The sequence below is a fragment of the Pezoporus flaviventris genome, unplaced genomic scaffold (genome assembly GCF_033815535.1).
Source record: "Pezoporus flaviventris isolate CSIRO_AGI_PZ_B2104156 unplaced genomic scaffold, CSIRO_AGI_Pfla_v1 ptg000009l, whole genome shotgun sequence".
In the NCBI taxonomy this organism is placed as follows: domain Eukaryota; kingdom Metazoa; phylum Chordata; class Aves; order Psittaciformes; family Psittacidae; genus Pezoporus; species Pezoporus flaviventris.
The window spans coordinates 5,212,196-5,238,673 of NW_026892557.1; the positions used below are offsets into that span (position 1 = coordinate 5,212,196).

General features: G+C 44.0%; 1 protein-coding gene across 4 annotated transcripts; it reads left to right on the forward strand.

Moving 5' to 3' along the window:
* On the forward strand, nt 1-26,329 carry MMEL1 (membrane metalloendopeptidase like 1). Of its 4 annotated transcripts, none has more exons than XM_061450414.1 (23): nt 1-161; nt 5,428-5,591; nt 10,419-10,478; nt 10,907-11,068; nt 11,479-11,559; nt 12,042-12,137; nt 12,397-12,515; nt 13,175-13,240; nt 15,068-15,202; nt 15,380-15,469; nt 15,734-15,870; nt 16,329-16,422; nt 16,660-16,788; nt 17,071-17,169; nt 17,491-17,574; nt 17,851-17,954; nt 19,901-19,959; nt 21,950-22,069; nt 22,200-22,333; nt 22,787-22,852; nt 24,239-24,334; nt 24,843-24,919; nt 25,301-26,329. In XM_061450414.1, exons 2-23 carry the CDS (start codon nt 5,438-5,440, stop codon nt 25,398-25,400), a joined length of 2,262 nt encoding a protein of 753 aa, XP_061306398.1. In that variant the 5' UTR covers nt 1-161; nt 5,428-5,437; the 3' UTR covers nt 25,401-26,329. The 4 variants fall into 4 exon arrangements, with proteins under 4 accessions (XP_061306398.1, XP_061306399.1, XP_061306397.1 ...); XM_061450413.1 differs by lacking the exon at nt 1-161 and adding an exon at nt 4,996-5,254; XM_061450412.1 differs by lacking the exon at nt 1-161 and adding an exon at nt 4,997-5,292.
* The last annotated feature ends 149 nt before the right edge of the window (nt 26,330-26,478 follow it).

Genomic DNA, 26,478 nt, shown 5'->3' on the forward strand with positions numbered 1-26,478 from the left:
CAAGAGCTTTACCAGGGAGAGCCTGCTCCAGACATCAGTGCTGGTAACAGGCATTAGCGTTTGGTTCTGACTGCCAGACAAGGTAAACATGCGAATTCCACCCAGGAACTGCACCAGGCTCCTGACCCCTGCAGCTGGCAAACGTTCTCCACAAGGCGGAGGTAAGAGAACTTTCCATTTTCACCTGCTTCTCTGTGCAGAGTGCATGCATTTACAGAGCTGCTGCAGCAATCACTGCACACCTTCAATACAGAATACACTCATGTCTGCTATTCTTTTTCCTGCTTCTGATGTTCAGAGATCATTGTCTCCAAAGGGAGGGGGAGTAAAGAGTTCTGAAACATCATCTGAACTTCAGGGTTTTCCCAATTCTGATCTGTTTCACATGTGCATCTAACAGGACTTATTTACACTCCACACATCTGGTGCCAACCAGCTATAAGAAGGTATTTGAGTAGTGATTTCTGTTTTTTTTTAAGCTAGTTGATAGATGACAGCCTTCCACTGGCTCTCAAAGACAAACCCATTCTTTTTGAGCATAGTGAGTTATCCTCAGTAGTCAGCATCCCTGCTACAATAAATCCAAAGGGAACATCCAGCCATTGTCCTGGAGTCAGTCACTGTGCTGATTTACTGGGGGCTGTTTGGTGCTTTGGTTTTTTTAATGTCACCCTATACCTTCAGATTGTCTTCTGTATTTAATGTGCAAGACCAGCCTCATTTCTAGCACAATCTCTTCAATACTCCTTTCACTCTTGAGAAAGCAGCTGCTTAGACTGGAACATATTGGTTTGGTTACTGAACAGAACTGGTGATGTTGATAGCAAATCTGGCACTTTGAGACATGCATATAAATCTTGGTTCAGATGAGTTTTCCTATTTAGATCAATCTATATGCACAGAAGAAACACATCTTTGCATCTGTGTAACCTGAACACTGAAACCCAGGTCTCAGCAGAGATTGACTATCTGTAATGCACTAAAGACAAAGAGGTAAGCAACAGTACTTAAGCAGCCTCTTGGAAGAGTTTTGAAGCTGCTCTCCATATCTCTGCCTCACACATACAAGGAGGTGGCAATTTGTAATCTGCACTAAAGAAGAAAAGCAGGCTCTTTCACCTGCAGGTGATTTTGGCTTTGGCACTGCACTCCTGCTGCAACATGGGGACAGATGCAGAGGCTGGATTGTACCTGGTGACTAAAACTGTTCAAAAGAGAGAAAAAGGAAGATTTCCACTTGTAACCCATCTGTTCTGAGTGGGGAATACTTGTTACCCATCAGGAGAAGCCAAAGCAATAGAATCAAAGTGAAATGCAGAGCTGCAGTGCAAGGTAGCATAAGGATGTGCTTTGCCTATTAACACATTCATTTATATTCTTTACTGTGCCCCCACTAGAACTACAGTGTCACCCTAAAACTCTCCTAATACAATAACCCATATTGCTGGTTTCCCTCTACTGAAAAAGGGAAGGGCTCAGAAAGAAATTGGAAAGAAAAACGGCAGGCACTTGGAACAAAAAAGTGTGAGATTCACTGGTAACTACTTGTCTGTGTTCCCTCACCTATGGATGACATTTCAAAATGAGCTGCTTTTGCTGTTTGTATTGGAGAGAAGGAAAATACCTTTCCACAGAGCAATTCCTGTTGCTCTTGATTTATACATGACTTTCTGCATGGGCAGGAAGTACAAATCCCTGGCATCCAGAGGTATGTGGTTTTCTCTCACATCTTGGTACAGACCAGTTTATAAGGAGACACAAAGTGTAACAGATAGAGATGGTTGTTTCCATGGTAGCAATATTTAAGACACATAATGCTAAAGATGTCAGCACCATGTCCTGTTTGGTTCCAATTGGTTTTGGACACTAAAAGAGCTGCTTATACATCTGATGTAGCTGATTCATACCTGCAGGAGAACTCAAGAGCACTGGCTGGGAAATAACCACCCGGTTGTTCATGCAGCCCCTGATTCTGTTGGAGCATGCAGAGAGCAGCAACCACCAGAACATCTGTTCAGCTGACCCAGCACGTCCGCTTCCATCAACATGAAACACAACACACTGAGTGCAACCTGAGTAAGCTGTTGGGAGAAGTTCAGTCAGCCCTGAGGAAAGACTGTGCAATGCCTCAGGATGGCAGGGAACTAGATCAGACAATACATTCTCATATGGTCCTAGCATTGGGGTTTTGAGGTACACATCACCTCATTTAACCACCTGAGTAAAGCAAACGTTTGCACAGGGGAAAAAAAGGTATAACCCTTCACCATTTTTCTCTTTACAATCAGTTCCTTCTAAATGAAGCATTGAAGGTCAATTTGACATTGTAAGCAACTAAGACACAGCAACCAAACTTCTGAGAAAGGTGCTAGTATCCTTGAATACATCTTCTTCCCATGCCATGTCCCAGGTATAGCCAGACTCTCCCAGGGACATAGGAAAGCTCCTAAATTGCTTCCCATGAAAAGAGCATTGTGTAACAGCTCCAGAGCAGCTCCCTGCCTCTGACCAGCACCATGGTATCTGTGGGTCGTTTGGGATGCCTTACGCCTGTGGAAGCACCTCTCCAGTAAACAGTCATAGGTGCACAGTAAAAGCATCCAGAGGAAGCAGCCATCGGGAGTGGCTGCTCAGGTCCCACCCCTCCACCGTCCAGTGTACACATCAACCATCTGGGGCTTTTCCAGAGCTGTAACCCTGCCACTGCAAACTCCACAACTCCAAATGGCAGGAACACAACTTCCTTTAGGTACAGAGCAAGCAAAATGGGAAAAATCCTTTCAAAGCAGCCCAATGCAAACAGCAAACACCTCACTGCTTCATATGGGTTTTGTCTACGTTGCTTTGTGCAAAAGGCCTGTTTTCCAACAACTGAAACCTACTGAGTCTCAGTTTCTGGAAGAAGAAATCCCCAGATCAGTGTTCACCTTTACATCATTGTAAGGACAGATTACACTTTTTAAGCTAACGTGTAAAATAAGGGTCTAATGGGTGGTGACCTAGGCCAGCAGATGAAAGAGTGGGACAGGAAGGTTTCTGCAGTCAGCTATTGCCACTGTAACTCTGATAAGTCACAACACTTCCCTGTGCCTCAGTTTCCCCATTGAGGTATAAAGGAAGTGAACTTCTTTTAGCACTTTCTGGTTGCAATACACTGTGGAAAGAAAGCAGTTTATGAATAACTTTGTCAAATAGGGGACTTAGGGAAAAGGAATAACAAGGAAAAAAAAAAACATTTCCACTTTGCATCATCAAATCTCCTTTGCCAGAACTAAAATAGGTCCTTCCCCTTAGAAGCAATGAAGGCAACAGGGACCTCACTGCACTGGTGGGAGGTGTCAGAATGACAGATCACTCTATTTCAGTGAGCACACAGAGCTGCTCAAGACTATCAAAATTAATGAGTCTGCAGACATGTCCTTTACAGCCACTGAAACCTGCCTGAAAATGGGCAATGGAAGGACTTTGCTACTGAGCAGGTTATTTCAGAGCTAAGCTGCAAGAGTAAAGGAAATACAAACTGCTTCTCACTACTGACTTTCCAGCCTGATGCTTGGATCGGCCTCAACTGAGCCGCTTTGGGCCACATTCAGATCACTTGTTGAAATGGACACAGTAACACCCTGCAGGATCTTACAGCCATGTTACAAGAATAACTGCATTTAATCCTGCGCAGTGATTGTCTATTGCAGTATTATGGACCTGAACTAAGTCCTCAGAGCCACATTGTAACACCAACACTCTTCTGCAGTAAGGAACATGGACGTACGTAGGAAACTAATCTTTTGCTGGCTTCTTGCAAACACAAACAAGAGATCACTCAACTCATCACTAAAACCATAACGTTATCCTTAAGAGCATCCTTTGCTCTGTAGCTGCTTTTCACAGATGGACACCAGGATCTGCACGCATTTTTTCCAGCTCTTTGCGTTCTTACGCTCTTCTTCAGATGGTGGGATGGGAACAGCTGCCTTCACACTTGACAGAGCCCAGGACGACATGACTTGGAGAAAGGAGGCAAATCCTCACAGGGCCTTTGAAGCAGAACACAGACTAGAAGAGGAGACTTGATACTCCAGCAGAAGAAACTGGCACTCGTTGTTTCCTACCCCATTCACACAACAGGCCTGCATGCCCATTCTTGGAAAACTCTGTGTGCACGTTCCCAGTAAACAGGGCTGCCATAGAGCAATCCTTTCTTTGCCCTCAGCACTTCCTCCTGAGCATGCACAGAACTTGGAGCGCTGGGGAAGCGCTCAGGTCATGAGAGGTACCAGCCTGAGAATTTATATAGTGTGAACTTTGGCTGCGACTTACACGAGCTCCATAAAGCAGCCTGCGAGGGGAAAAGAACCCAAACAAACCGGCTTCTCCCTCCTTCCAAAGTCAGTTCTGGAAAAGAATAACCCCCAAGGGAAATCACATGCCTATCCTGCCTTCTTTCACTCCCTTCCCAGCTGCTACCAGACAGATTTCCAAGCAGGAGCTTAAAAGAATCCTGTTCCGTAGCCTGCACCGACCTATAAATCGGTGCGCTTCACACCAGGAGCTGTTCCCACGCACGGCACCGAGCGCCGCCAGCGCTGCCGCAGCCGGAGGGCCCCGGTGGGTTTGCACCTCCTGGCGCCCCGAGAGCAGCCGCCAAAGGAGCTGGCGGCGGAGCCCCGGGGGCTGCAGGAGAGCCGGCAGAAGCCGCCGCGGAGCTGCCGGAGCGCCGTGGCCGGACCCGGCTGCGCTGCGCTCCCTCCGCCCGCCGCGGCGCTGCCCTGGGGCCGGGAGCTGCACACGGCAGAGCGCGGGGCTTGGAGCATGGCCCTGAGGCACCGGGGGTCAGCGGCTCCTGCAGACACGGGCTCTAGGCGCGTTCTACTCGCCAAACCCTGCATCCGTGCCAGAGGCGGAGCAGACCCAGCTCAGAGACACTCGCAACTGGCAGGAGCTCTGCTTGGACTGTGCTGCTGACAGAGCCCCCCAGACCTGCTTACAGCCACTGGAGAAGGAGGAAGATTCTTCGAAACAGCAAAAGACTTTTCCAAGCGGGGAGTGGAAGGAGGCAGCTTTTCCCCCTCCTTCCCTGTTTGGGAGAAAGGAGTTGCCCAACCTGGTCATGAGACTTTTCCACACTTCCCAAAGCAGGCTCCTGAAGTTATGACACTGCAGCATGGAGAGGCTGGGGTAGTGCAGTCCCGAACAGCCCCCCAGCAGCACACCCCGAGTGCTGGCAGCCTGGCAGGCACAGGAGATGGAGAATGAGGTTGGCAAAGCTGTGGACAATCAGATGGACAAATACGTGTAATAATTTGGAAGTTTCCTTTATCTTCGCTTTGATTCTGTTGCTTTTTCCCCTCTCTGATTTGCCATGCATTCATCCTTATATTGATTTAGCTGTGCTGTTAATGCTTTCTCACTATTCCCTCCTCCATTTAGAGTTACAATAATGGGGAAATCAGAAAGTCAAATGGATATTGTGGAAAAATCAACGAAATCTGGAAAGAAATCATGGAGCTTCGTATCCATCGGTCTGGCCGTCTTGCTGCTCCTCATGACCTGTGCAGTGGTCGCCCTGGTGATCCTCTATGCCAGCAGCAGAGGTAAGGAACCTGGGAATAAAGAATTCCCCTCTTCCCTCCGCAGTAATAAAGAGTTTTTGCAGAGCTACATGCAAAGTACAGGGAGACAGCGAGGTTACCCCTGTGAGGGACGCGGCTGCCTCTGCCTTGTGCCAGGCTCAGGCATGGAGAGGGCTAGCTTGGGTTTTCTTTCCTTTTTAAGATATGTGACTAACATTCTATATGCTTAATTCATTTTATGCATTTGATTGGGTTCTGCGTTGTTTTGACAACAGTTCTTGTACTGTTTCAGAAGGAAGGTGTGTGTCTGTGTGCTGACATTTCCTTATCTCATAGAAGTCTGAGTCAAGGTTTGTTACTGCCAGGAGTTGTAAAGCTCCACATGCTTAGCAGATTAAAAGGGAGACTGTTTATTACAATGGTGTGCTGCCGAGGAAGGGAGACTACTTCACTATCACATCAGGCAGCTTGATCCCTATGAGAGATTTCAGGGACTTTGATGTAAAAGCCTTGCCAGGAACCTGACAGTGATGCACATGAAGGTGCTGTGCCTGAGTACGCCAGCAGCAGAGCGTGGTTACTCTCAAAACTAAGTTTTCCCACTAGCACATCAAATGCAAAGTCCTATTTAAAACCCCTGTGAAGCAGCACTGGTAGCAACAGCTGCCTCATGTTCCTCATTCCCATCACTGCCTCTTGCATTCAGAGCTTTGCTAAAACACTAGGGAATAAAATCAAGTACGAATAGCAAAACTGAAGTGAGGCATTGTTTTCTCCTTACCTTGCCACTGCATCCCCTGCCTGCAGTGAACTGCTTTCCTCAGCACTCGTAAGTAAAACACTGCACAATGCTGAGTAATATTCACAGGAAAAGCCTTTTTACGCTCACTCCTTTTGCTACCAGCAATTCAGCATTACCAGCACTTGTTTCAGTGTTAAATGAAATCTCAGAGCATTTGGCACTGATAATACTCATCAGAAAGTTTATTCTGTTAGTTCAGGAGATGGGAGGAAAGAATTGTTCAGGGCTGTGTCCTAAGGTAGGAGTTTCTGCATCAAAATATTGAGCTATGCAGAATTTTGTTGCATGCATGCCTAAAGGAGGTGAGAAATCTGCTCTACATCTTTGCTGCTTGAGTGCAGGCAAACCAGAGTTCAGGTACCAGTAACATCTGCCCAAATGTTGGTGTCTCATCCCAATCCACGTGAATCATTTGTGCACATGAAGCAAGTGCTGTTACATTTCTTTGCTGGAAGGCTTATCTCTCAGAAAGCAGTTCCAAAATCCCAAGTGTTTTGCAGGCTCCTATCAGCAGTTAAACTATGGGCAATGTTTCCTAGATTCAGACATCCCTGTGCACAATGTGAGTGCACGGTGATTGCAGAGCTCATGTGCTGCTCGTCCTGTACAGCAGGCAGTCCCTCAGGCTCTTCTCTCTTGCCTTCAAGGAGTGTTTGCAGCACTGACCTAGAGGCAGCTTCTGCCCGCTTATGTTTGGGTGTGCATAGCTCAATTATTTATAGCAGTTAGCATCTGTAATACACGTAAATACTGACTGGGATGTTCATCTATGTACCTAGCCAGCAAACACACTGAAGCTCTCACAGCAGTACAGTTACATAGTTCTAGAAGCAGTTTGGGGATTTTTTGACATCTAGAGAAGTTTCCATACCCATAAAACCTCATCTAAATAAGCTCAAGGAAAATACTGTAAGAATATCAGAGTAATATTTGGGTGAGCATGGACAGAACTGAAGTCATTTGGTTTTGACACTGAACACACCATGCTCTCAATCTTTCCATCACACCCACACGTACATCTCTGCAGCCTTTCCACAGCTCCCAGCTCTCTTCTACAAATATTTACCAATGTCCAGGTTTCATCACTCCTTGGAAAGGTTGAGGCCAAAGAGCATCGCATCATTGTCAGTGGCTTCTCCAGACAACTTAGTTACACACAACTGCCACCCTCACCTCACTGCTGGTCCTGACTGCTCAAAGTCATGTTAATTTAACCAGTATTTTATTCACTTTCTGGCTTCCAAGTTTGTAGGGTTTCTCAGAAGCAAGATGCACAAGTGTTGGAGGTTTGCTTGTGTCTGCATCCCCAAAGGTTTGAAGACACTGACATCTGGTACAGCCCTCTCAGAGGAAGAGCAGCTAAATTTGGCAGTGACATTATTTGTGGCAAACAATTCAGTGCTAGAATAGCAACAGAAGCAGTCTGCAGTGCCGACAGCACTTGTGCAGATGAGATCTGTACAATAAACAGAGAAGGTGCTGAAAGGTAAAGCTCACACTCAACTGCCTGATGGCACTATGGATCTAATTGTTTCAATGTGTGCCATCCCCAGCCATCTGTGGCCCTCAAAACGCAGTGGGAAAACACTAAACACAAATTGTGCTTGTACCGAATGATTTGCTTTGCTTTTGTTGTCTAAAAAGGAACTTCAGAAATGCTGTGAAAAGCAACTTGTGTTTTAAAAACTGGCCATGCAAGAGATGAACTGGTGAAGGGCGGCTGGTGCTCTGCAGAGCTCAGAAGTTATTCTTCAGCCTGCAGAGCGCTCAACGATTCTTTTCTACCTACAAGACTATTGACAGAGCAAGAGTGTGACCTCCTTAATGAAGCAAATGCAAGGGTAATGCTGCAGAGCTCCTGAATTTCAAGAGCCAGGAAGGAACTGAGTATTGCACAAAGTAGCTCCAGTGATTAAATACTCCTGGTCCGTTTCTGTTTCTTTGCATCCCTCTCTGACTGTTTAAGAGGTCTACAGAGAGAAGGTGTCTCAGGAGGAAGAGGAGGGGAAATGGAGTGATTAATTTTAAAAGAGGAAAACAAGCCTGTAAGGATCTGGATGAACTTGGCTGTGGGAGAAGCCAAGTGGGAGGCGCGGTTTGATGGGAGAAGAGACAAGAATTGATTCCCTGCAAACCTTTCCACTGAGGTCTTCGCTTTCTCCGCAGCAGGGGGAACATGGGATTCAGAGCCGAACAATCTGTGCCAATCTTCTTCTCCTACAAATCACCAGCTTCATGCCTTATATTACTGTCAAACATGAGGCCATGTCCCACTTACGATCCCACTCACAACTCTATGTTCAGTAATTTCCCATTACATCCCCAGGATTTAGACATTTGTTTTGTTTCAGCTTTCAGGCTTTGAAGAACATTAACTCAAGTGGTCCCTCCCACACCTCTACTGCAGCAGTCTTTGGCCATGGCTATCAAAGCAGGAGTCTTTATGTCATAGCTCAACCTGTCAACAGTATTTAAGTAGGGAGGAAAAACAAGTATATAGAGAAATAGAGGTATTTGTACTGAAACTTGGGCAGTTGTCTTTAGCAAAGTAGTTTGAGACAATGAAGTGCGGAGTTGCCCGGCTCAGGCTTCAGGTGTGGTTTATGTTTGTTTCCAGTGGTTTGGAGTTCCAGAGGTGCAGCAGGCAGCACATCAGTCAAGTGAGCAGAGACCCAATGAACACACTGTGAAGTAGAACAGGGCAGTGTTGGTCATCTGTCATACAGTCAGGTTGGCTTGGTTCTTTGTCAGGAGTGCTGCTGAGGCGTAAGAGAGAGTTGATAGAAAGACAAAGGAGCCCCTTTCAGAAGTAGCTGAGAGCCCCTCCCCAGCCATTTCTGGGGTTGTGGCACAGTTTCAGAGCCCCGAGTGTGCAACCAAGGTTTCAGAACAGATTTGACTTCCCTGTTACACAGCTCAGTTACATTTCCACAATCACAAGGGCTCTGTGAACGTGGGGAGTCAGAATCTTGTTGAAAGCAGTTGGGTCCCAGAGACTGAAGTGAGACATTGTCAGGTTACATTAAAGAAGCTAACCAATTGTTACCCATGCTTTGCTCATCCCATGTTCAGTTTGCCAGACACTGAACTGTAATAAGGCATGCAGTTATTCTAATGCAGATCTGCTCCCACACAGCACGACAGCTCGCAGCTGAACCCTGAACGGTACATTCCCAATCACAGTGGGGGATTTTTATCTTGCTTCCACTGATGAACTTCAAAACCCTCTTCTCCTCCCCACTGCTTTATTTCTCTCTGAATTACTGTAATCTTGTTTGCTGTCACGTAAACCACTTTAATTGGAAGGGGGTTTTAGTAGCTCTTTTCTGCAAGCATCCTAGCATAAGGGTCAAACAGAAGTTTAAAACCACAGCTAATCCTGTTGCAAAGGAAGGGTATCAGGTTTTCCTTTTCCAGTGTGGAACCAAGTAGCTGTCTAACGCCAGGAGCTACTGAGCTAGTCCAGGCTCACAAAGAGAAATTAAACCAGCAAAATTAATTAGTTTGCACCTGGGGCAAAGGCCACTCATGAGGCTGGGTGCTTGGTTACCCCCACCCCAGAGCCATAGTGAGCAGCACACAGGTGGCCTGACTAGCACCACAAGCACATTCACTTCAGTACTCAGCATGAAAAATTACATGTTCATGTGCAAAGGCTTCTGTGCAAGTCCACAGCAAAACTCTGAACGTCATGAAAGAGCTTGGATGCTTAAAGCATCTCAATAGATTGTCTAGAAAGGGATCTGATACACTCAGTATGTGTCAGGAAGACTGTGGAGACCATTAGTAGGTATTCTCCTTCCAGGAGAGTTCAGGCTCACTGTCAGGACTGTTGTAATACTGCTTCCAATAAATTCCTCATAAATCTGCAGATAGAGATGTCTTCACAGCTGTCAGTTGGTACCATTTACTGGCACTAACATGCACTCGCTTGCTCTAAAACTAAACAGGGCTGTCACTGAGGTTGGCCTGCTTGCAAGTGACATTGGTAGCTTTTTCTTTCCAAAACAACTAATTCACCTGCTTCCTTATTCCTCTTCCTGCAGGCACTCACTATGGCACCAATTCAGGCAGTGTATGTACCACCCCTGGATGTGTTACAGCAGGTAATGATCGTTATTATGAATGATTATTGAGAACTTTCCCTCACAGAGAACGCATTCTACACATGGGGCTACTCCCCTGCTTATTTTTGGCATCTGCTTGTACACCTCAAGACAGCAAAGACTCCAGCACAGATGTTCCCATCACTGCCTTCATTGGTGGGTACCTAAGCTAGGGCCCTAGGGGAGAACTGGCCTGCCATTCAGAGGCTCCCTCTGCAAACCAGTACAGTTGCACTGCAAGTGTCTGTCAGAGGCTTCCTTGCATTGCATGAGAAAATAGGATCCTTTGAATCACAGTACACGAGGTTATCCTCTATAAGTAGCATAAGCAAGGTGCCTTCTTGCCAAGCAGCTTCTTGACAGCCTTTGGTAGTCCCAGAGATTACTGGGCAGCCTCTGGAATTCATCTCTCCAATTCTGATACCCAGCTGCTAGAATAATCCAGAATATGGACCCAACAGCTGACCCGTGCAAGGATTTCTACCAGTATGCCTGCGGGGGCTGGCTGAACCGGCACGTCATCCCAGAGACCAGCTCCAGATACAGCATCTTTGACATCCTGAGAGATGAGCTGGAGATCGTCCTCAAAGGTAGGAATGGGGCTCCTCTCTGCTTGGCTGTGCACTTGTGGTTGGCTTCACACGTTACTTACTGCACATTTCACAGAGAAATAAACTTCCATGGAAGTGTTGTGTTGATTGGGAGTTTTTTCTCTAGTCCTTTAATCTCCACATCTCTTACTACAGCCATTTTGTGGGAACATCCTGCTCCCACTAAAAATCAGCCATAGGTGCTGTGGTAGTAACTTCAAAAGGAGCACAACAAGCTGTAGCATGACCTTCCTGACACTTTCTCCATTAATAGCCTCTTTAAAGAGCACTCTAGTTGCACAGTGATTGAAGCCTACAATAACAGGTACTTATCATAGCCCTGAACTCTGTGATTTCTGTGACAAGATCAAAGCTCTCCAAAGCAGAGCTCTCCCTGGTTCTTTCCCCAGGTGTGCTGGAGACTTCAGATCAAGAGGACAGAGAGGCATTTCAGAAAGCAAAAATACTTTACAAATCATGCATGAATGAGAGTGAGTCTCTTCTTATTCCATTAATTCTCTTGTTCAATACCAGATGTACAAAAGTACCAATGTACTCTTAAGCAAAAGGCCAGTCAGTATCCATCTAATCTGCATGGCTTTGCCTGGAAAGCTAATCTTCAGGTGAAGATGCCTTGGTACATCATTAAGGCTTAAAAGACACATTCTGGGGTGTAGAAAGGACAGATATTTATTATCTACCTCTCGTATTAATAGAAAGCCTTCCCTTCTGAATGCAAAAACGTGTCCCATTTCCTCCTTTCCAAACTAATTCAGTCAAAATCAGCACTGAAGTCAACATAAGTACCTGATTAATCTTCTGAAGACCAATGTAGGATGATTTAACTATACCTCTTATTTTCTGCTATGACAAGCCCAGTTTCAGATTTAAACTGTCAGGCCTGTTACCTGTGTTAATTCATTCCTCCTCAACCCCCATGGAAGCAATATAATGTCTGGTTTTCCACTCTCAGGTCTTATAGAGCAAAGAGATTCATTGCCTTTGCTAGAGGCCTTAAGGATGGTTGGAGATTGGCCAGTGGCTTCTGCAGACTGGAATAAGACCAAAGGTAATGCTGTGCCTTAGAGTGCAGGAGTGTTAAGTCAGAATTGGGAGACTATTGTCATTGAATTAGATCCTCATTTTACCTTTTCCTTCATTAATAAAAATCAGGGTATCATACATATTTAGCAGTGTCCTGTACAAGTATTCCCACATTATGTCCACTCTGGTTCTAAACAGTTTCAGCAATAAGCTTGAAACTACACAACTGATTCAGTCCTCATACATATTGATAAATGATGTATATCTTCCCTTTTATCTCCCAGAGGCAAACTGGAGCATGGAAGAAAAACTCTCCATAATGAACTCCAGATTTAACAAACGTGTCCTCATTGACATGTTTGTGTGGAATGATGACCGGGATTCCAGCAGACACATCATTTATGTAAGGAAAACATTTCAGGGAATTATTTATATGCCAGAATCATAATGGATGGCTATTGAAACTGCATAGAGATCAGCTTCCCTTAGTCAGGGGGTGTGCACAATACTGGCAAAGTCTGTGCACCAGTTCAGAACCCCAGTGGCAGTTCTGTTGGGAAACATTTGATGGAAGCATAATTTTTGTTGCAGTCAAAGAAATAAAATAATCAATGGACCTTTGCTGATTTACAGCATTTAAGGGCTGTAAATTCCTGTGTCCTGCAAAGTGAGGTTTAATATACAGCAGGAAACTGCGTTTTTAAAGTATGCAGATAATTCGTCAGAGCCCGTCCATGTAGCTCATGCAGGAATTCCAGCCCTCAAGTCAAACAACTTCTTTTCTAAGCTGCTTTAATTTATTTTTAGATCCCAAAGGTTACTGAAAGATTTGGTTAATGACCCACAGCAAGCATCCATCCTGCCCTTATCTAAAGTCCAGAGACAAAAGCTGCACTTTCTATCTCCCCCCAGTTCCTAAAGGTCTTTGGTTAGAGTGTACTAGTGTCATTCCAACACTGAAAGGATGGCACAGGAAGCATGTTGTGTTGCCTTTCAAGGATGCTTTTGGACAACACCAATTCCTGTTCCTCACTAACTACAGAAATGTACCATTTCCTTCAGATTGACCAGCCAAGTTTAGGAATGCCATCCAGGGATTACTACTTCAATGGGGGCAACTATCAAAGAGTAAGTATTCCTTCTAATTTATTTACAGTGTGCTACTAATACAACTTTATTACTTACCCCTGTGTGTTGGAAACCTCAAATACGTGAATCATTACAACATGTGACAGTCAGAACCAGACTGTGATGCTCATTGCTACAGCTTTTCCCAATTACACCAAAATTGGAGAGTTTCCTAAAGGACTGACAACTGCAAGTATCAAACTGCCCAGACCTGGCCACTTCATACAGATGAGGAGGGTTTGGGAAAATAAATTCATCACTGTTTTGAGCTTAAAAGAGTCTCTAATTTTGAAGGATAGATTCATATTTTCAGTGCAGGTTATCTTGGATTCACTTATATCTTCTTCTAAAGCCACTGCTTCTGGCTACTATTTTTTATAAACTGCTGGAAAGATGGATTATAGACATAGGAGAACTATTGTCATACTGGATCATATTTGAACATAATACCCCAAAATACATTGGGTGGAACACCAAAATATTCAGATTTTTTTTTTTTGCTGTTCATTTAGGGGGAAAAAAGTTTAAGGACAGTGTTTTTACATGAAGCTGTATGAATGGAACAGGTCCTCAGCCAGTAAGAACCTGCTGCCATTTACCCTCCTTTCTCTCCCAGATTACATGAAAATACAAAACAAACTCCATGCAGTTGTGTTGGGAGCTGCAGATAGCTGCTGGAACTGGGGTTTTGTTCTGCAAGTTTCACCTTTGTAGTGCCAGATACAGAAGAAAGAGGGACATTTGTGCATCATCACATGGAAGTCAGACTTAGATTGACTTGTAGGAGGTAGAAAATCAGGTAACAAACATTAGCAAAAGAAAACCAGTACTGCTCAATACAATTTTAATTTGAAGCTATAAAGACGAAGGGCAGAGGCTGTGGTTTTAACCTTAATGAATAAGGAAGAGACACGACCCCTTTCTGTTTGGTATTTAACAGCTCACTTCCCACAGACAATGAGCCAAACTCTGATGACCCAAACCCCCCCTGCGCTTAGGCCAGCATCTTTTGGCAGAGCTCCTGCTGAGGCCTCTGGGAACCTGGCCTGATTAAGGCTCAGCATTCAGCCTCAAAACACAAACCATCCTCATCATGGAAATGCCCAGACTCCATTTCGCAACAGTTCCTGTATTTGTCTGGTTTCCAAGGTCTATGGAGGAGGAGCAGGATGCAAGAATAGGTAGTATTAAGCTTTCCTGTATCAGAGATCAGTACTCCCTCAGCAGCCAAGTATTTTTTCAAGGTCCATTCTGAGGCATAAATTACAGCTATACCCTCCTACTAGAAATAAAGCAAAGGTATCACTGGGAACCATCTGAGACAGAGCTTTCTTTCAGACAATAAAAACAGTTTAGAAGATTTATGGTATTACTTTCAGAGAACTTAAAACCCTCCATGTTTACCCTGGTATTTGGCTAGTAGGGATCACTGTTCCCACAGTGTAACTCAAAGCACAGAGCTTTCTTTTTGCTCAAGTAGTAATTTTAACTCAGAATGCCAGAGTTGGATTGCACAGGGAAGCAGAAAGTGTTGCTTTCACTCTGTATTTTGAGACTGCAGATTGCACTCTAAGGTATTCCAGGATGAACTAAGGTCTTAGGTATTGCAGTAGTATCTGTAACAGTGGTGGTTCTGGGGGAAACAGGAAAACTGGAGTGGGGACAGTTGCACTGGAGGCAAGCGCAAAGGCTGTGACCCTGGGCCCAACTCTTTCACAGCACACCTTAAAGCTAAAGGAACAAGAAGAATGGATGCTCAGTGAGAGATGACAGACAGCAAACTTTTTCTTCACAATGCTACACACATGCTCTGTTTCTTGTGTGCAGGTGAGAGAAGCTTATCTGCAGTTCATGATCACCATTGCCAAGATGATCCGGGAAGACAAGAATATGTCTAAAGATGATTCCTTTGTCCAAGAGGAAATGGCAAAAGTTATGGAGCTCGAAACAGAGATTGCAAATGTGAGTACAGAAACCAAGACCTTCTCTGGATCCTGGGGAGGGAGCAAGGAGCGAGAAGGACAATCTGGTTTATTTGCATGTTATCTGAGTGTGTGTATGTGCACCTGCATGCGTGTGATTTCAGCCACTGTCCCTTGTGCCAGCTGATTCTAGTAATAACCTTGTGAATGTCTTCAGGCAACTACCCCAGCAGAAGAAAGGCATGATGTAACCCTGCTGTACAACAAAATGACCTTAAAAGAACTACAGGAGAAGTTTGCACTGAACGTAAGTGTTGAAAGAGCACCCTGATACTTGCAGCCTCCTCTTACTGCCATGCCCATTGGAAATGGCTTTGTGAATTAATCAGTGATGCAACAAAGAGGTATAAAATCATTCCCATTCTTAATCTTGTACTCAGAGTCTCTTACAAATCAATTTTCTACTGAACACCACTACAACTACATTGAATCCCATAGACTGTAGAAAGTCCAGACAGCTACTAAGGCACTGAAACATCTGGTATTAGCACATGTCTTTCTGTCTGCCTAGGAATTTAACTGGACCTTCTTCATCCAAGGTGTCATGTCTTCAGTAAGTGTTCAGGTGGACCAAGAAGAAGAGGTTGTTGTATATGGCATGCCCTACCTGCAAGAGCTGAAAGCAATTATCTCCAAGTACTCGGCAAGGTAAAGAAACTGGAGAATATCCAAGACAAAATTCATGGAAGTATCATGGGAATGTACATGATCGGGCCCACTCGGAGCCTCTGAGAAAAATGACACCACTTCTCTGTGAAACATGGGTAATGTCTTCAAAGGTCCTTGGGTACCAAAGTATGTGTAGCACTGGGTGTCCCCCTGCTCAGAAAAGTGTAAACGGGAAGAAAAAAAGATACATCACAGGCCTATAGCTCTTGCTCTCTAGAAAGAAATTAATCCCTAACAGACATGGTAGTCCAGTCCTCAGTCTGGAGGCCTCTACAGCGGGTTAGATAAGAACAGTCACCTGCAGATGCTATGAAAGTGATGACTGGCAGCAATCATTTGCTTTCTTATCTCCCTTCAGAGTTAAAATCCTCCTCTGCCTGCCTGCACTAGTGTTGCTCTTCCCAGGGGATTAAGCTCAGTTTTGCTTTCCCATACAGCACCATCCAGAACTACCTCATTTGGCGACTGGTGATTGATCGGGTCAGCAGCTTGAGCCGGCGTTTTAAGGATGCTCGGGCCAGCTACAGGAAGGTATTTCCTCTCTTCCTAAAGAGATAATAGAGCATAGTTCTAGAAGAGAGTCCCAGAGTCCCCAGATCAAGTCCTTGTCAACACAATGACATCTTTATGTCATATCATCCCCAAGGAAATCCAAGAACAGCAGTCACAACAATGGAAACCCTTGTCTTAGGTTAGCCTCCTCTTTAGGCAATGACTTAGGGAAGAAACGCACAGGCAGAACTAATCCTGCGGGGCTTTGTATGACAGGCACTTTACGGGACAACACTGGAAGAAGCCCGCTGGAGGGAGTGTGTGAGTTATGTCAACAACAACATGGAGAACGCAGTGGGAGCAATGTATGTCAGGGAGACATTTGCTGGTGAGAGCAAGAGGATGGTATGTAGTTTACCCTTCATACTACTGTACAACCACAATGTCTGCAGTGCCCATTCCCCTCCACCTGATCTCCCAACCTGTTTTGTCTGTTAAAGATGTCAATCAGCCAAGAGTCAGAAGGCACAAGGGCGCATTTATGATGCTCTTTTAAATGCTGAGTCCCATGTTTTACTGCACAGAATATGGGGACATCATCTGTCAGTAGGAAGCTTTTCAGCCCTCCTTAGCTCTGCCTGGGAAAAGCAGCATGGAAATGATTAGTTTCTTACTGCCTCTCTTTAGGTCCGAGACTTAATAGACAAGATTCGTGAAGTGTTCATCGAGACTTTAGATGAATTACAGTGGATGGATGAGGCATCTAAAGAGAAAGCTCGTGAGAAGGTCAGAGAGAACAAGGAACTTCAGTATTCCATCATGAATATGTAATCTTTGGAATTTTGTAGCATCGCTATTCCCAGTTCCTCTACAAATCACAGGAAGAGACTTAGGTGTTCACTATCCTGTTCTCCATTATCCTGTTACATTGTCCTTTTCTTTTTACTCCTTTGTTAGCTCACATACATATTTCCTTCCTTTTAATGAGTCTTGCAAACCACATTAAGTCTCAGTAGGCAATGGGAAGCGTTTGAACAAGGTCTTTAAATATTTGCTGCCAGTTTCTCGCAAACAATTCAGAGGAAACATTAAACTCTTTTCTTCTAGGCAATGGCAATTAAAGAACAAATTGGCTACCCAGATTATATTTTGGAAGATCAGAATGAAAAACTGGATCAGGAATATGCCAACGTAAGAACGCTGCGCATGCCTCCATGTGTAACAGCCTACACTTATTTTTCTTGCCACTTGGAATACCTAAACCTGTGCAAGTGTGATTTCCAAGTGACTGGACAGCACACAGAATTGATTGTGTTGAACATGCTAACAAATAAATGCATGCAAAAAGCTAACTAGTAAGTGATACCTTGTAATCAAAACATTGTGTAGGAGATGGACTCTGTGGTATGAGGAATCCCTCTGTCCCCTCAGCTTACTCATAAACACACTTGGTGTCTGTTTCTTCAGTTAAACTTCAGTGAACACAGCTACTTTGAAAACATTCTGGAAAACCTGAGAGCTGGAGCCCAAAAGAGCTTGAGGAAACTTCGTGAGAGAGTTGACCAGGACATGTAAGTTACAGCCACAACTGACTTCCAAGGTAAGGGTGACGAGGGGTAAGTCCTACACTGTGGACAGCAGAGAACGCTTATGTCCGAGAATGTCTTGAGACAAAAGTATGTCAAACACCCCTTTACAAAGCCTACAATATCACAGTTATTAATAAGCAAGTAAACAAAGACTCCCCAGAGAGAAGCATCAGTCAAATTCATTGTTGCAAAGCCTGTTCGTTTCTTCTGTCCTTCTTCCTGTGAAGTGGTTTAAGTCAGAATGCAAGCACACAATGCAGACACTGAGAAACCTCCAGGAAGTTACTGGGGAATCATTCACCAAGGGAGTCTTCTGACCAGTCAGCTAAAACCCAGCATTTTCTGCTCCCTCATTTCTGGAAGAATCAGTCATGGTGCTCTATATAGCAAGAATTCTTGTACAGCACTGATGTCCTTAATCCACAGACTGTTATTGATCACTTCTGCCTTTTACAGCCTGTCTGCAGACAGATGGTAGCCCTTCAGCCAGAATTCCCAGCACCCCTGCTCATTCAAGGCATGGTTTAAAGCACATTTGTGGGAACCCTTTCATGGATTCATGAATTAGGCCTTTTTTGCCTGGTAGTTTGATGATACATGAAATACTTGGCACTTTTTCCATGTAATGAACCACATCTTACTAGTAATCTCTCACCAGCAGCTTGAAGGGTTTCCCCAAGGAGATGTAAAACCACTTATCACTCCAGATCACTGTTTAATTACGCTGGAGTACCTAACTACTATGTCTGATATCATCAGCTAATCATTGCAGTTAAGAATACTAGCCATTGCTCCTATTCAGAGCCTTCTGGGGAGGGTGGGGGTGAGTTGTTAGAAGCAACCTGGCCAGCTGCAAGCATTTCATGTCAAGCATGCCAAGGAGAAGCTTATGGACCAAGAGCATGGTCTGAACTGAAGGCCAGTCTGCTTTCACAACAGACTGGCCTTCGGAGAAAAACTGCTCTGAAAAACCTCAGGAACAGATCCCTACTCCTTCTTTACGCATGTGTTACACACAGGTTAGTGCCACACCGGCACCTCTACCACTTACTCCTGTTCCCAGGCTGAGATGAGCAGTCCCCTCTAGTCTGTTAGTTCAGAATAACCAACTTGTCAAGAACTGGAAGATGCAGACATGCGCTGTGTTTCTTAAGCGGGAAATTTCATTCCATCCCACAGCAGCCCATAAGTAGTTATGGCAAAACACTGGCACCTGGGGCATCACAAGATACTATAAGGACAAGAGATGTGGGAAGAATATCACAAGCTGAGGCTGCTGAATACTTGTCATGAGTTTATGGCTTCAGACTGTTCTGAATGGTTCATGACAGCACTGTATGTCAGAGGTAGAAGAAAAGGGGAGGAGAAAGAAAAATATAAAGACTAAAAAGTTATCAAAGTATCGCAGGAAGTTTCCAGAAGCAGCCTACTCAACAATTACTTCTCAAAGTTAACACTCATTATCTATGAAATATTGGACTCCAAATACAGACATTTAAAACAGAATAATCACAATCAGATATCTAATTTTTCAAGAAAGCAATTTGGCCTTAACTTACTGAGTAACTGCCTTCTGCTGCTCAGTGTCCTCTAAATGCCAACTGTCTTTTGAATGTAAACTGTGGGTTTCTTCTCAAGCTCAGTTAGCATTAAGATGAGCTGGTACCACAGTCTGCCCCAATGTGGCTGTTCAACATTCAAGAGAAAAAGCATTTCTAACTTTAGCTTGGCATTGTTTTGGGTAAAAAGTGCCCATAAATGAGACACCAGTTACTTCCTGTGTTAGTATTTCTTTAAGCTGTGTTCAATGGCACCTTTCTTCCTACCTCAGTTCTTCCCATTTATGCAGTCTGCATTTTTTATCAATAACAATTCAATAAAAATGATGTCTAAATCAGGACTAACTTTGGTGCAATGTTTGTTTTCAGATGGATAATTGGAGCTGCAGTGGTCAATGCATTCTATTCCCCCAACCGGAATCAGATCGGTAGGTTCACAGCAGCTGCAAACGGCTCTGTGAAACCGATTCATCAGTCTGTTATCCAGAGGCAAACCTGCCTGTGTCTGTGCAGGAATTCTGGGCAAGGTGGACAGGCTGTTCATTTCAGGCAATCACTTTGTTGATGAATATTCAGCTCCCTGCTGGGCAGACATAGTTTATAGACTGTAATTGGAACAGCTTTAGGTTTGAGAGCCTGAGACAATAACTGCTACTATATGAGTGCCAGCTTCAGAGACTAGAGAATGCTCACAGTGTATGCTGGGCTGTCTGTACTCATGTTTCCATATTCCTGATAAACATATGGGCAGCTCTTCAGTTTGCCATCTGTACAGATGGTACTGAAGTTATATCAATAAGAGGCATACCAGGCTCAAGAAACCTGCCTCTGCTTGTAGAATGTCAGAGCTGGGAGCTTTTGCAGAGCTGCTAGGCTGACCTTCCCTGTTCTTAGCAGAGGAGATCTACAGACTTAAGACACAGCAAATATGCCTGGCTGCCCATGCTCCCTGAGCTATGCACATGGCCAGAATACTCAGGTTAAGCCTGCAAATGCTGTAGAGTCTTGGGTGACTTCTGAACACCCCAAAAGGGAGAGAAACCAAGTAACTCCTAGAAAGTAGTGCTTATTCACATTCCTAGGCTGCAGGAAGAGCTACTATCCAAGTACTGCCAAATACCATACAGAGAAAAATACATGCCTTTTTTAGGCCAGACACCAACAGCGTCCTGCTCATAGGGCAAAAGCCAGAAATGGAAAACAACCCAACCAACAGTCACAAGGGAAAACTTAGGTAATTGCTAAAAGCAGCAACATCCAAAGCTTTAGCACTCCAACCTCATCAGAAAGAGCCATTTTCCATTTGTGCGGCTTCCACTTACCTCCATACTGCAGGTACAGTAAAAGCTGTGACCAGTCCTCAACCTGTGAATGTGCATCACCCTGTAGGTAAGCTCAGGCTCTGTTTTATGGTAATGGTAATCAGCTGTGACCCAGCTTTGCAGGCAGGGAAGTTGGCTCTTAAAGAAGCCTGGTTCCTCTACAATTTTGCCTTTTAAGTAATATGGAAGTAACTGCTTTAAGCAACTTGAAGATGAATGTATAAGCCAAAAATTCAAGCACAGCTACCCACAATAGTGTAGATGTCAGTTAAGTCCTGTCTCAAGTTTGAGAGAGATAATTTTCCACACTGCTTTTGGTTTCCTGCCTCTGTCTTACTACTGTCTTACATATTTCTCCCTGAAATTGTATGGATTAAACTTTCTATATAGTCCAAAACGATTTTGTCTCTAAATGAAATAATTGCTATATAATTTCAGTATCTCACTTCTTACAAAGTATCTTACTAGAATTAATTGCTTTCAATCCTAAATCCTTTAGAAGCCTATGTGCTTTTCATCTTACATAGGTGGGATGAACACTAAATCCCACTGATTCTATATAAGGTTTTTGCCAGTAGACTGAAGAACAGACCTCCCACTGCTCCCACCCCAGACTGGCTTCCAAGAGCACTTGGTGGTCTGCAGGATTATCACCGAGTGTTGCTGGTAATCAGCATGTGATTGCCAGCCTTTCTTTAACGAAAATAAAGCAATAAAACATCCATTAGTTCCCCTATAAAATGGCTCTATAATACAAACTGTCCCTATCTCTAACAGACAGTTACTGAACATGCTGTTCTTGACTTACTGCAGCATACATTATGGCCCAAATTAGGCTAAAGTCGAAATGTAAATGATGCTTGGTTCTCAAACAAGGAGATACTGTAATTGCAGATGTGCTAAATTAAACCTTCATTAACTTGTCATTTTCCACTTATCAAGAGAGAAACAATTTCGCATGAGGAGGCATGATGTTGTTCCTAATCACTTTATATTTTATGTTCCTTACTGATCTTTAAACCAAGCAATCTGTCTGCAAAGTACCCAGAACTAACAGTGCCTTACAGCATCTCCCTCTCTCCTCCCCTCTGTGCAGTTTTTCCTGCTGGGATTCTGCAGCCCCCCTTCTTCAGCAAACGCCAGCCACAAGCCCTGAACTTCGGTGGGATCGGGATGGTCATTGGCCATGAAATTACCCACGGGTTTGATGACAATGGTGAGAAGATAACTGGGAAAATAGTATTCCTTCGGCTGTCCTCATTACACTGTAAGAAACGGGTTACACAGTGCTGTGGTTGCACACAGGATCACACTCAAAAATCCTTTTGTCTTGGATTTTCATGTAGGCAGGAATTTTGATAAAGATGGGAATATGTTTGACTGGTGGAGCAATTTCTCAGCTATGCATTTCAAGGAGCAGTCTCGTTGCATGGTTTATCAGTACGGGAACTACACATGGGAGCTCGCAGGGGGCCAAAATGTAAGTGAAACCAAGCAATGCCACACCACTGGGTTTGATACCATAATGAATGTAAACTGGGGATACTGGTGTAGCCTAGAAACCAGAGTATCTGTGTGCAGCGGGTTAATGGTGAGCTGGGCCCATGTGTGCTTTTGCTGCCAGACCCTACAGGGGGATTTTGGCAAGGGTGAGGAAATCTGGTGTTTGCTACTGTATTTTGCCATCCTGCTAGTGTATGTTCTGCCCAGAAGCCCATTCCTGTTATGTTCCTATATTTTCTCTCTGTTCTAATCTACAGCTTTTACCCTATTAAGTTTTTACTTCCATTCTCTCCTTTCTTTGCCCTAGCCCAAAGTCCTTCCTTTTGTTCCAGACATGACTGTCTTTGATGTATGACTGTGCTCAGCTCGTGGTTCCAAGCATTGCTAATACTACTGAGTACAGACTAAATGAATGATTATTCTTTTACAGGTCAGTGGAATAAGCACATTAGGGGAAAATATAGCAGATAATGGAGGAGTCCGACAGGCTTATAAGGTAACCTCCAAATATACTGTGGGGTAACTTTACCCCTGGGATTCAGCAATAGCATTATTCTGTCAATAGAACATTGACAATGTTATTACCATATTCAAAACCTTAAAACCTCAATTATGGATCTAGCAGCTTACATCCCAGTCACAGTGTAGGATTGCTGCATTCTTGCACCCAGGAGAAGACCACCTCATTCTCCTGGCTGTACTTTGAGCTACCACAGTGCTTGATGCTGCACACTTCTGTGTCAGCTAATCAAGAGTAACACTCACCAACAGGCACAGGATTAGCTTGGGAGAAGGTAAAACACCCTCACCTTTCTAAAGCCCTTGATTCTGAAAATGACAGCTACACCTTCAAAGAGCTTCTTACATGGCAACAGAGCACTGATCTCTTGGCAACACAGTCTGGTGATATGGGGAAGCAGAGCAACTGTTTTCCCCAAGTTTGTTTCTCTCAAATAAACTTGCAAAGCTGTGCAAACATGGCAGGGTGCTGTAGGATGACAGGAGCTGCCTGCACAGAATCCTCCAATGTAAATGTATTTTCACCCTCAGCTCTACCTTTGCTGTTTGTGTGCTTTGAGACTGTCAGCAACGAAGAGGATCAGGTACTAGAACGTTTGAAATCAGCCAGCGTGAGGACACATTAATTTGTCTCCATTATGTCAATAGACCTAAAAAAAGAAAATTGGCCAATTAATTTGTAACAATACCGGTAATGGATTTAACATTGTGCAAGGTTATTATCTGCTATTTTATGAGCAGCTACCTGAAGAGAGAAAAATCATCACCATAGAGCTTAACGCTTTATTTCCAGACACAAATTCCTATAGGATAAGTCAGTGGAAGGTGATGATTTTACTTCAGGCTGCAGTCATGGGTGTTCAGGCTCCTCAGCATGAATGACCGTGCATGTATCACCAGTGGCATGCCTCTCTCTAAAGCAGCAAGTGCCATCTTCCTGAAGAAATGCAGGGTATATCTCCAGGTGGCTCTGTAAAGAACACACAGAGCTCCTCATGGTGAAGGTCATCTGGTCAACTGCTACTCTAAAACAACACTTTCATGCAAGAGTCTGCTATTTTTTCCCATTTCATAACAGCTCAGTTCAGAGATTACTGTACTTGAGAAGCTGAATGTGAATTCTCTCTGTGTTACATGGGTTTTGCCAGAACAGTCAACAGAGTACTTCTGTGACAGCTTTGTCATAAAATTAGCTGCACTGTTTGTATTAGAAAGATAAAAACTATGAAAATACAGAAGAGCAGATGTGTTGGGTTCATATACATTGTGACTGAAATCTCTCACCCCCAAATAACATTCAGAATACCCACCATGCCTGAATAGGCCACTCTGCTGTCTGAATTGCATCTGTAATCATTTCTAGGCCTACTTAAAATGGCTGGAACGGGAAGGGAAGGAGCCAAAGTTGCCAGGACTGAATCTGTCCCACAAACAGCTCTTCTTCCTCAACTTTGCCCAGGTAAGAACACTTGGGTGCAGCCACTACATGCCTCATGAAAGTATGAATTAGGTTATCTTAGAGGTTAGAGAGAAGATCAGTCCCAAGCTCCACTTGGACAATGGCTCATTTTTGCACTCATCAAAAGGTCCTCAAGAGAGACATGAAAAAGATGGCCTGGATGAGAAACTCTTAGAGTAACAGATGTGATACAGTAGGTTAGATATTTGATAGTGGGCCAACACACTTGGTGGTGTGCTTCAGACTCTGAACCTCCAGCTCATCTGGGGAAACATAAGTGAAATCAAGGGCTAATATGTCTACCCTAAAGCATCAGATCTTAATCCAAGAACTTGATAAAACAAAAAGTAATTAGTTAATCATTATAATCATTATTCTGCTTTCTCAGTACAACATATTCCAACTATACTGTAAGAAATTTAGGAAAAACTTGGAAAACCAGTAAGCAGGTCCCCAAGCTGAATTCTCTTTAATACTGACCCACTAATGTTTAATCCTCCTTGTCTAGGTTTGGTGTGGTTCCTACAGACCAGAATATGCTAGCCAGTCCATAAAGACAGATGTTCACAGCCCTCTGAAATACAGGTGCGTTTTACTAACTGATTTACTAACTGATAACTTACTTGGTTCAACCCATTGTGCCAGTATGGCACAGGAGGAGAGAGAGGCTCACTGCTATGAGCTATACTCTAACAAATCAATCTGGACTAACTTTAAGAGCTTCTCCCATAGCTTGTAGGACAGTGCTGGAGAGCACATTCCTTTGCTTGGCCTGGTGAAGTTGCCAGTCTGTAGAGAATGGACCAGAATGCTCTGTTCCAGCATTTCGTTATTCCTATCAGCTGTACTTTTATTGCATAAATTATCCTGTCTTCTGAGACTTGGATTCCAACATGGTTTTCTGTTTTCAAAGCAACAATCTCCATGCCCTGTATCCATGCAAATAAATTCCTTCTCTTTGTGTAGGGTGATGGGGTCTTTGCAGAACTTTGAAGCATTCTCAGAGGTGTTCCACTGTAAGAAAGGCACAGCCATGCATCCTGCAGAGAAATGCAGAGTCTGGTAACCAAAACCACTGGTGAGAATGACACGTACTCTGTGACACAAACAAGAGACGTGCCTGATGTTCTCCCCTTCAGTCACAGCCAAGGCTCATGGTGCAGCTACTGTAGTGAGAATCCAGGAAACTACAGCCCTCGAGCTCTTACAGTCCCACTGGGAAGCACACAGGTATCCCAATGACTGATGGGCTGTGCTGGAAGCCACGGCATGCTCCAGAACAGGAATGACTGTTTCAATGACATCCTGACTGTTATTAAGATACTGCATCAGGGTTACAAAGACTACTTCTTAGATAAAAGCAAAACCAACAACCAACTGTACATCTATTTTTCAGAAAGGAACAATAATTCTAGTCTCTCTTACAACCACCCCTTCTGAGACACAGCAAACTAGCTTGAAATGCTTCGCTGAACTATTTCCCAGTGTTCTGAGCCAGTTTCTGGTGCATTCTTCCTAAATCCAGGTTAGAGCTAGCTTGAACTCCCATGCTGTCTGTATACTTGATCCCTGCTTTGCTGTAAGAGACTGCTATTTGTCTTACTGTGTACAAAGTGAGCTCTATGTTAAGACGCCTGTCAGCTGCTATCGTAATGCAAAGCTGCACTCTCCTGCTGCACTCAAGTTCCTCTGCTCCAAAGAACAACTGAGACAGGACCTTAAAGTGAAGTAAAGAGATCACATTTTTTAGGAGCACAAATTCTGGTGTCATGGTTAAAAGAACACGGTCCCTCCCTTCAGAGATGTATTTAAAATGATGCTTCTTCTTGTAGAAAGTGTATAAAATACTCTTTGCCAAACAGCAAACATGTATCCATGGAAACAATGAAGCTGATTTTAATCCTGTGCCTTTTCATTTTGCCATAGGCTATTTTTCAGTATTTACACTTGAAAATGTAACAAGTATGGGTTTTTAATAAAAGAAATAAAACCACAGTGCCCAATGCAGCAGTTTACTCTAGAGCAAGGGTTTGGGTGGCTCTCCTCGGTAAGCATGCTAATATAGTGACAGTATTTTAAACTGCCAACACTTTGTGCTCAATTTTAAATACTTTTCCAGCAATCGCTTTTCTTTCCAGCACAGA

Excerpts from the sequence above, each read along its gene's own strand:
- MMEL1 (XM_061450412.1), top strand. The coding sequence starts at position 5,243 with ATGGAGAATGAGGTTGGCAAAGCTGTGGACAATCAGATGGACAAATAC. Across the intron at positions 12,516-13,174 it reads CCAGCAGACACATCATTTAT|ATTGACCAGCCAAGTTTAGG; the intron begins GTAAGGAAAACA and ends CATTTCCTTCAG. Across the intron at positions 22,070-22,199 it reads CCACGGGTTTGATGACAATG|GCAGGAATTTTGATAAAGAT; the intron begins GTGAGAAGATAA and ends ATTTTCATGTAG.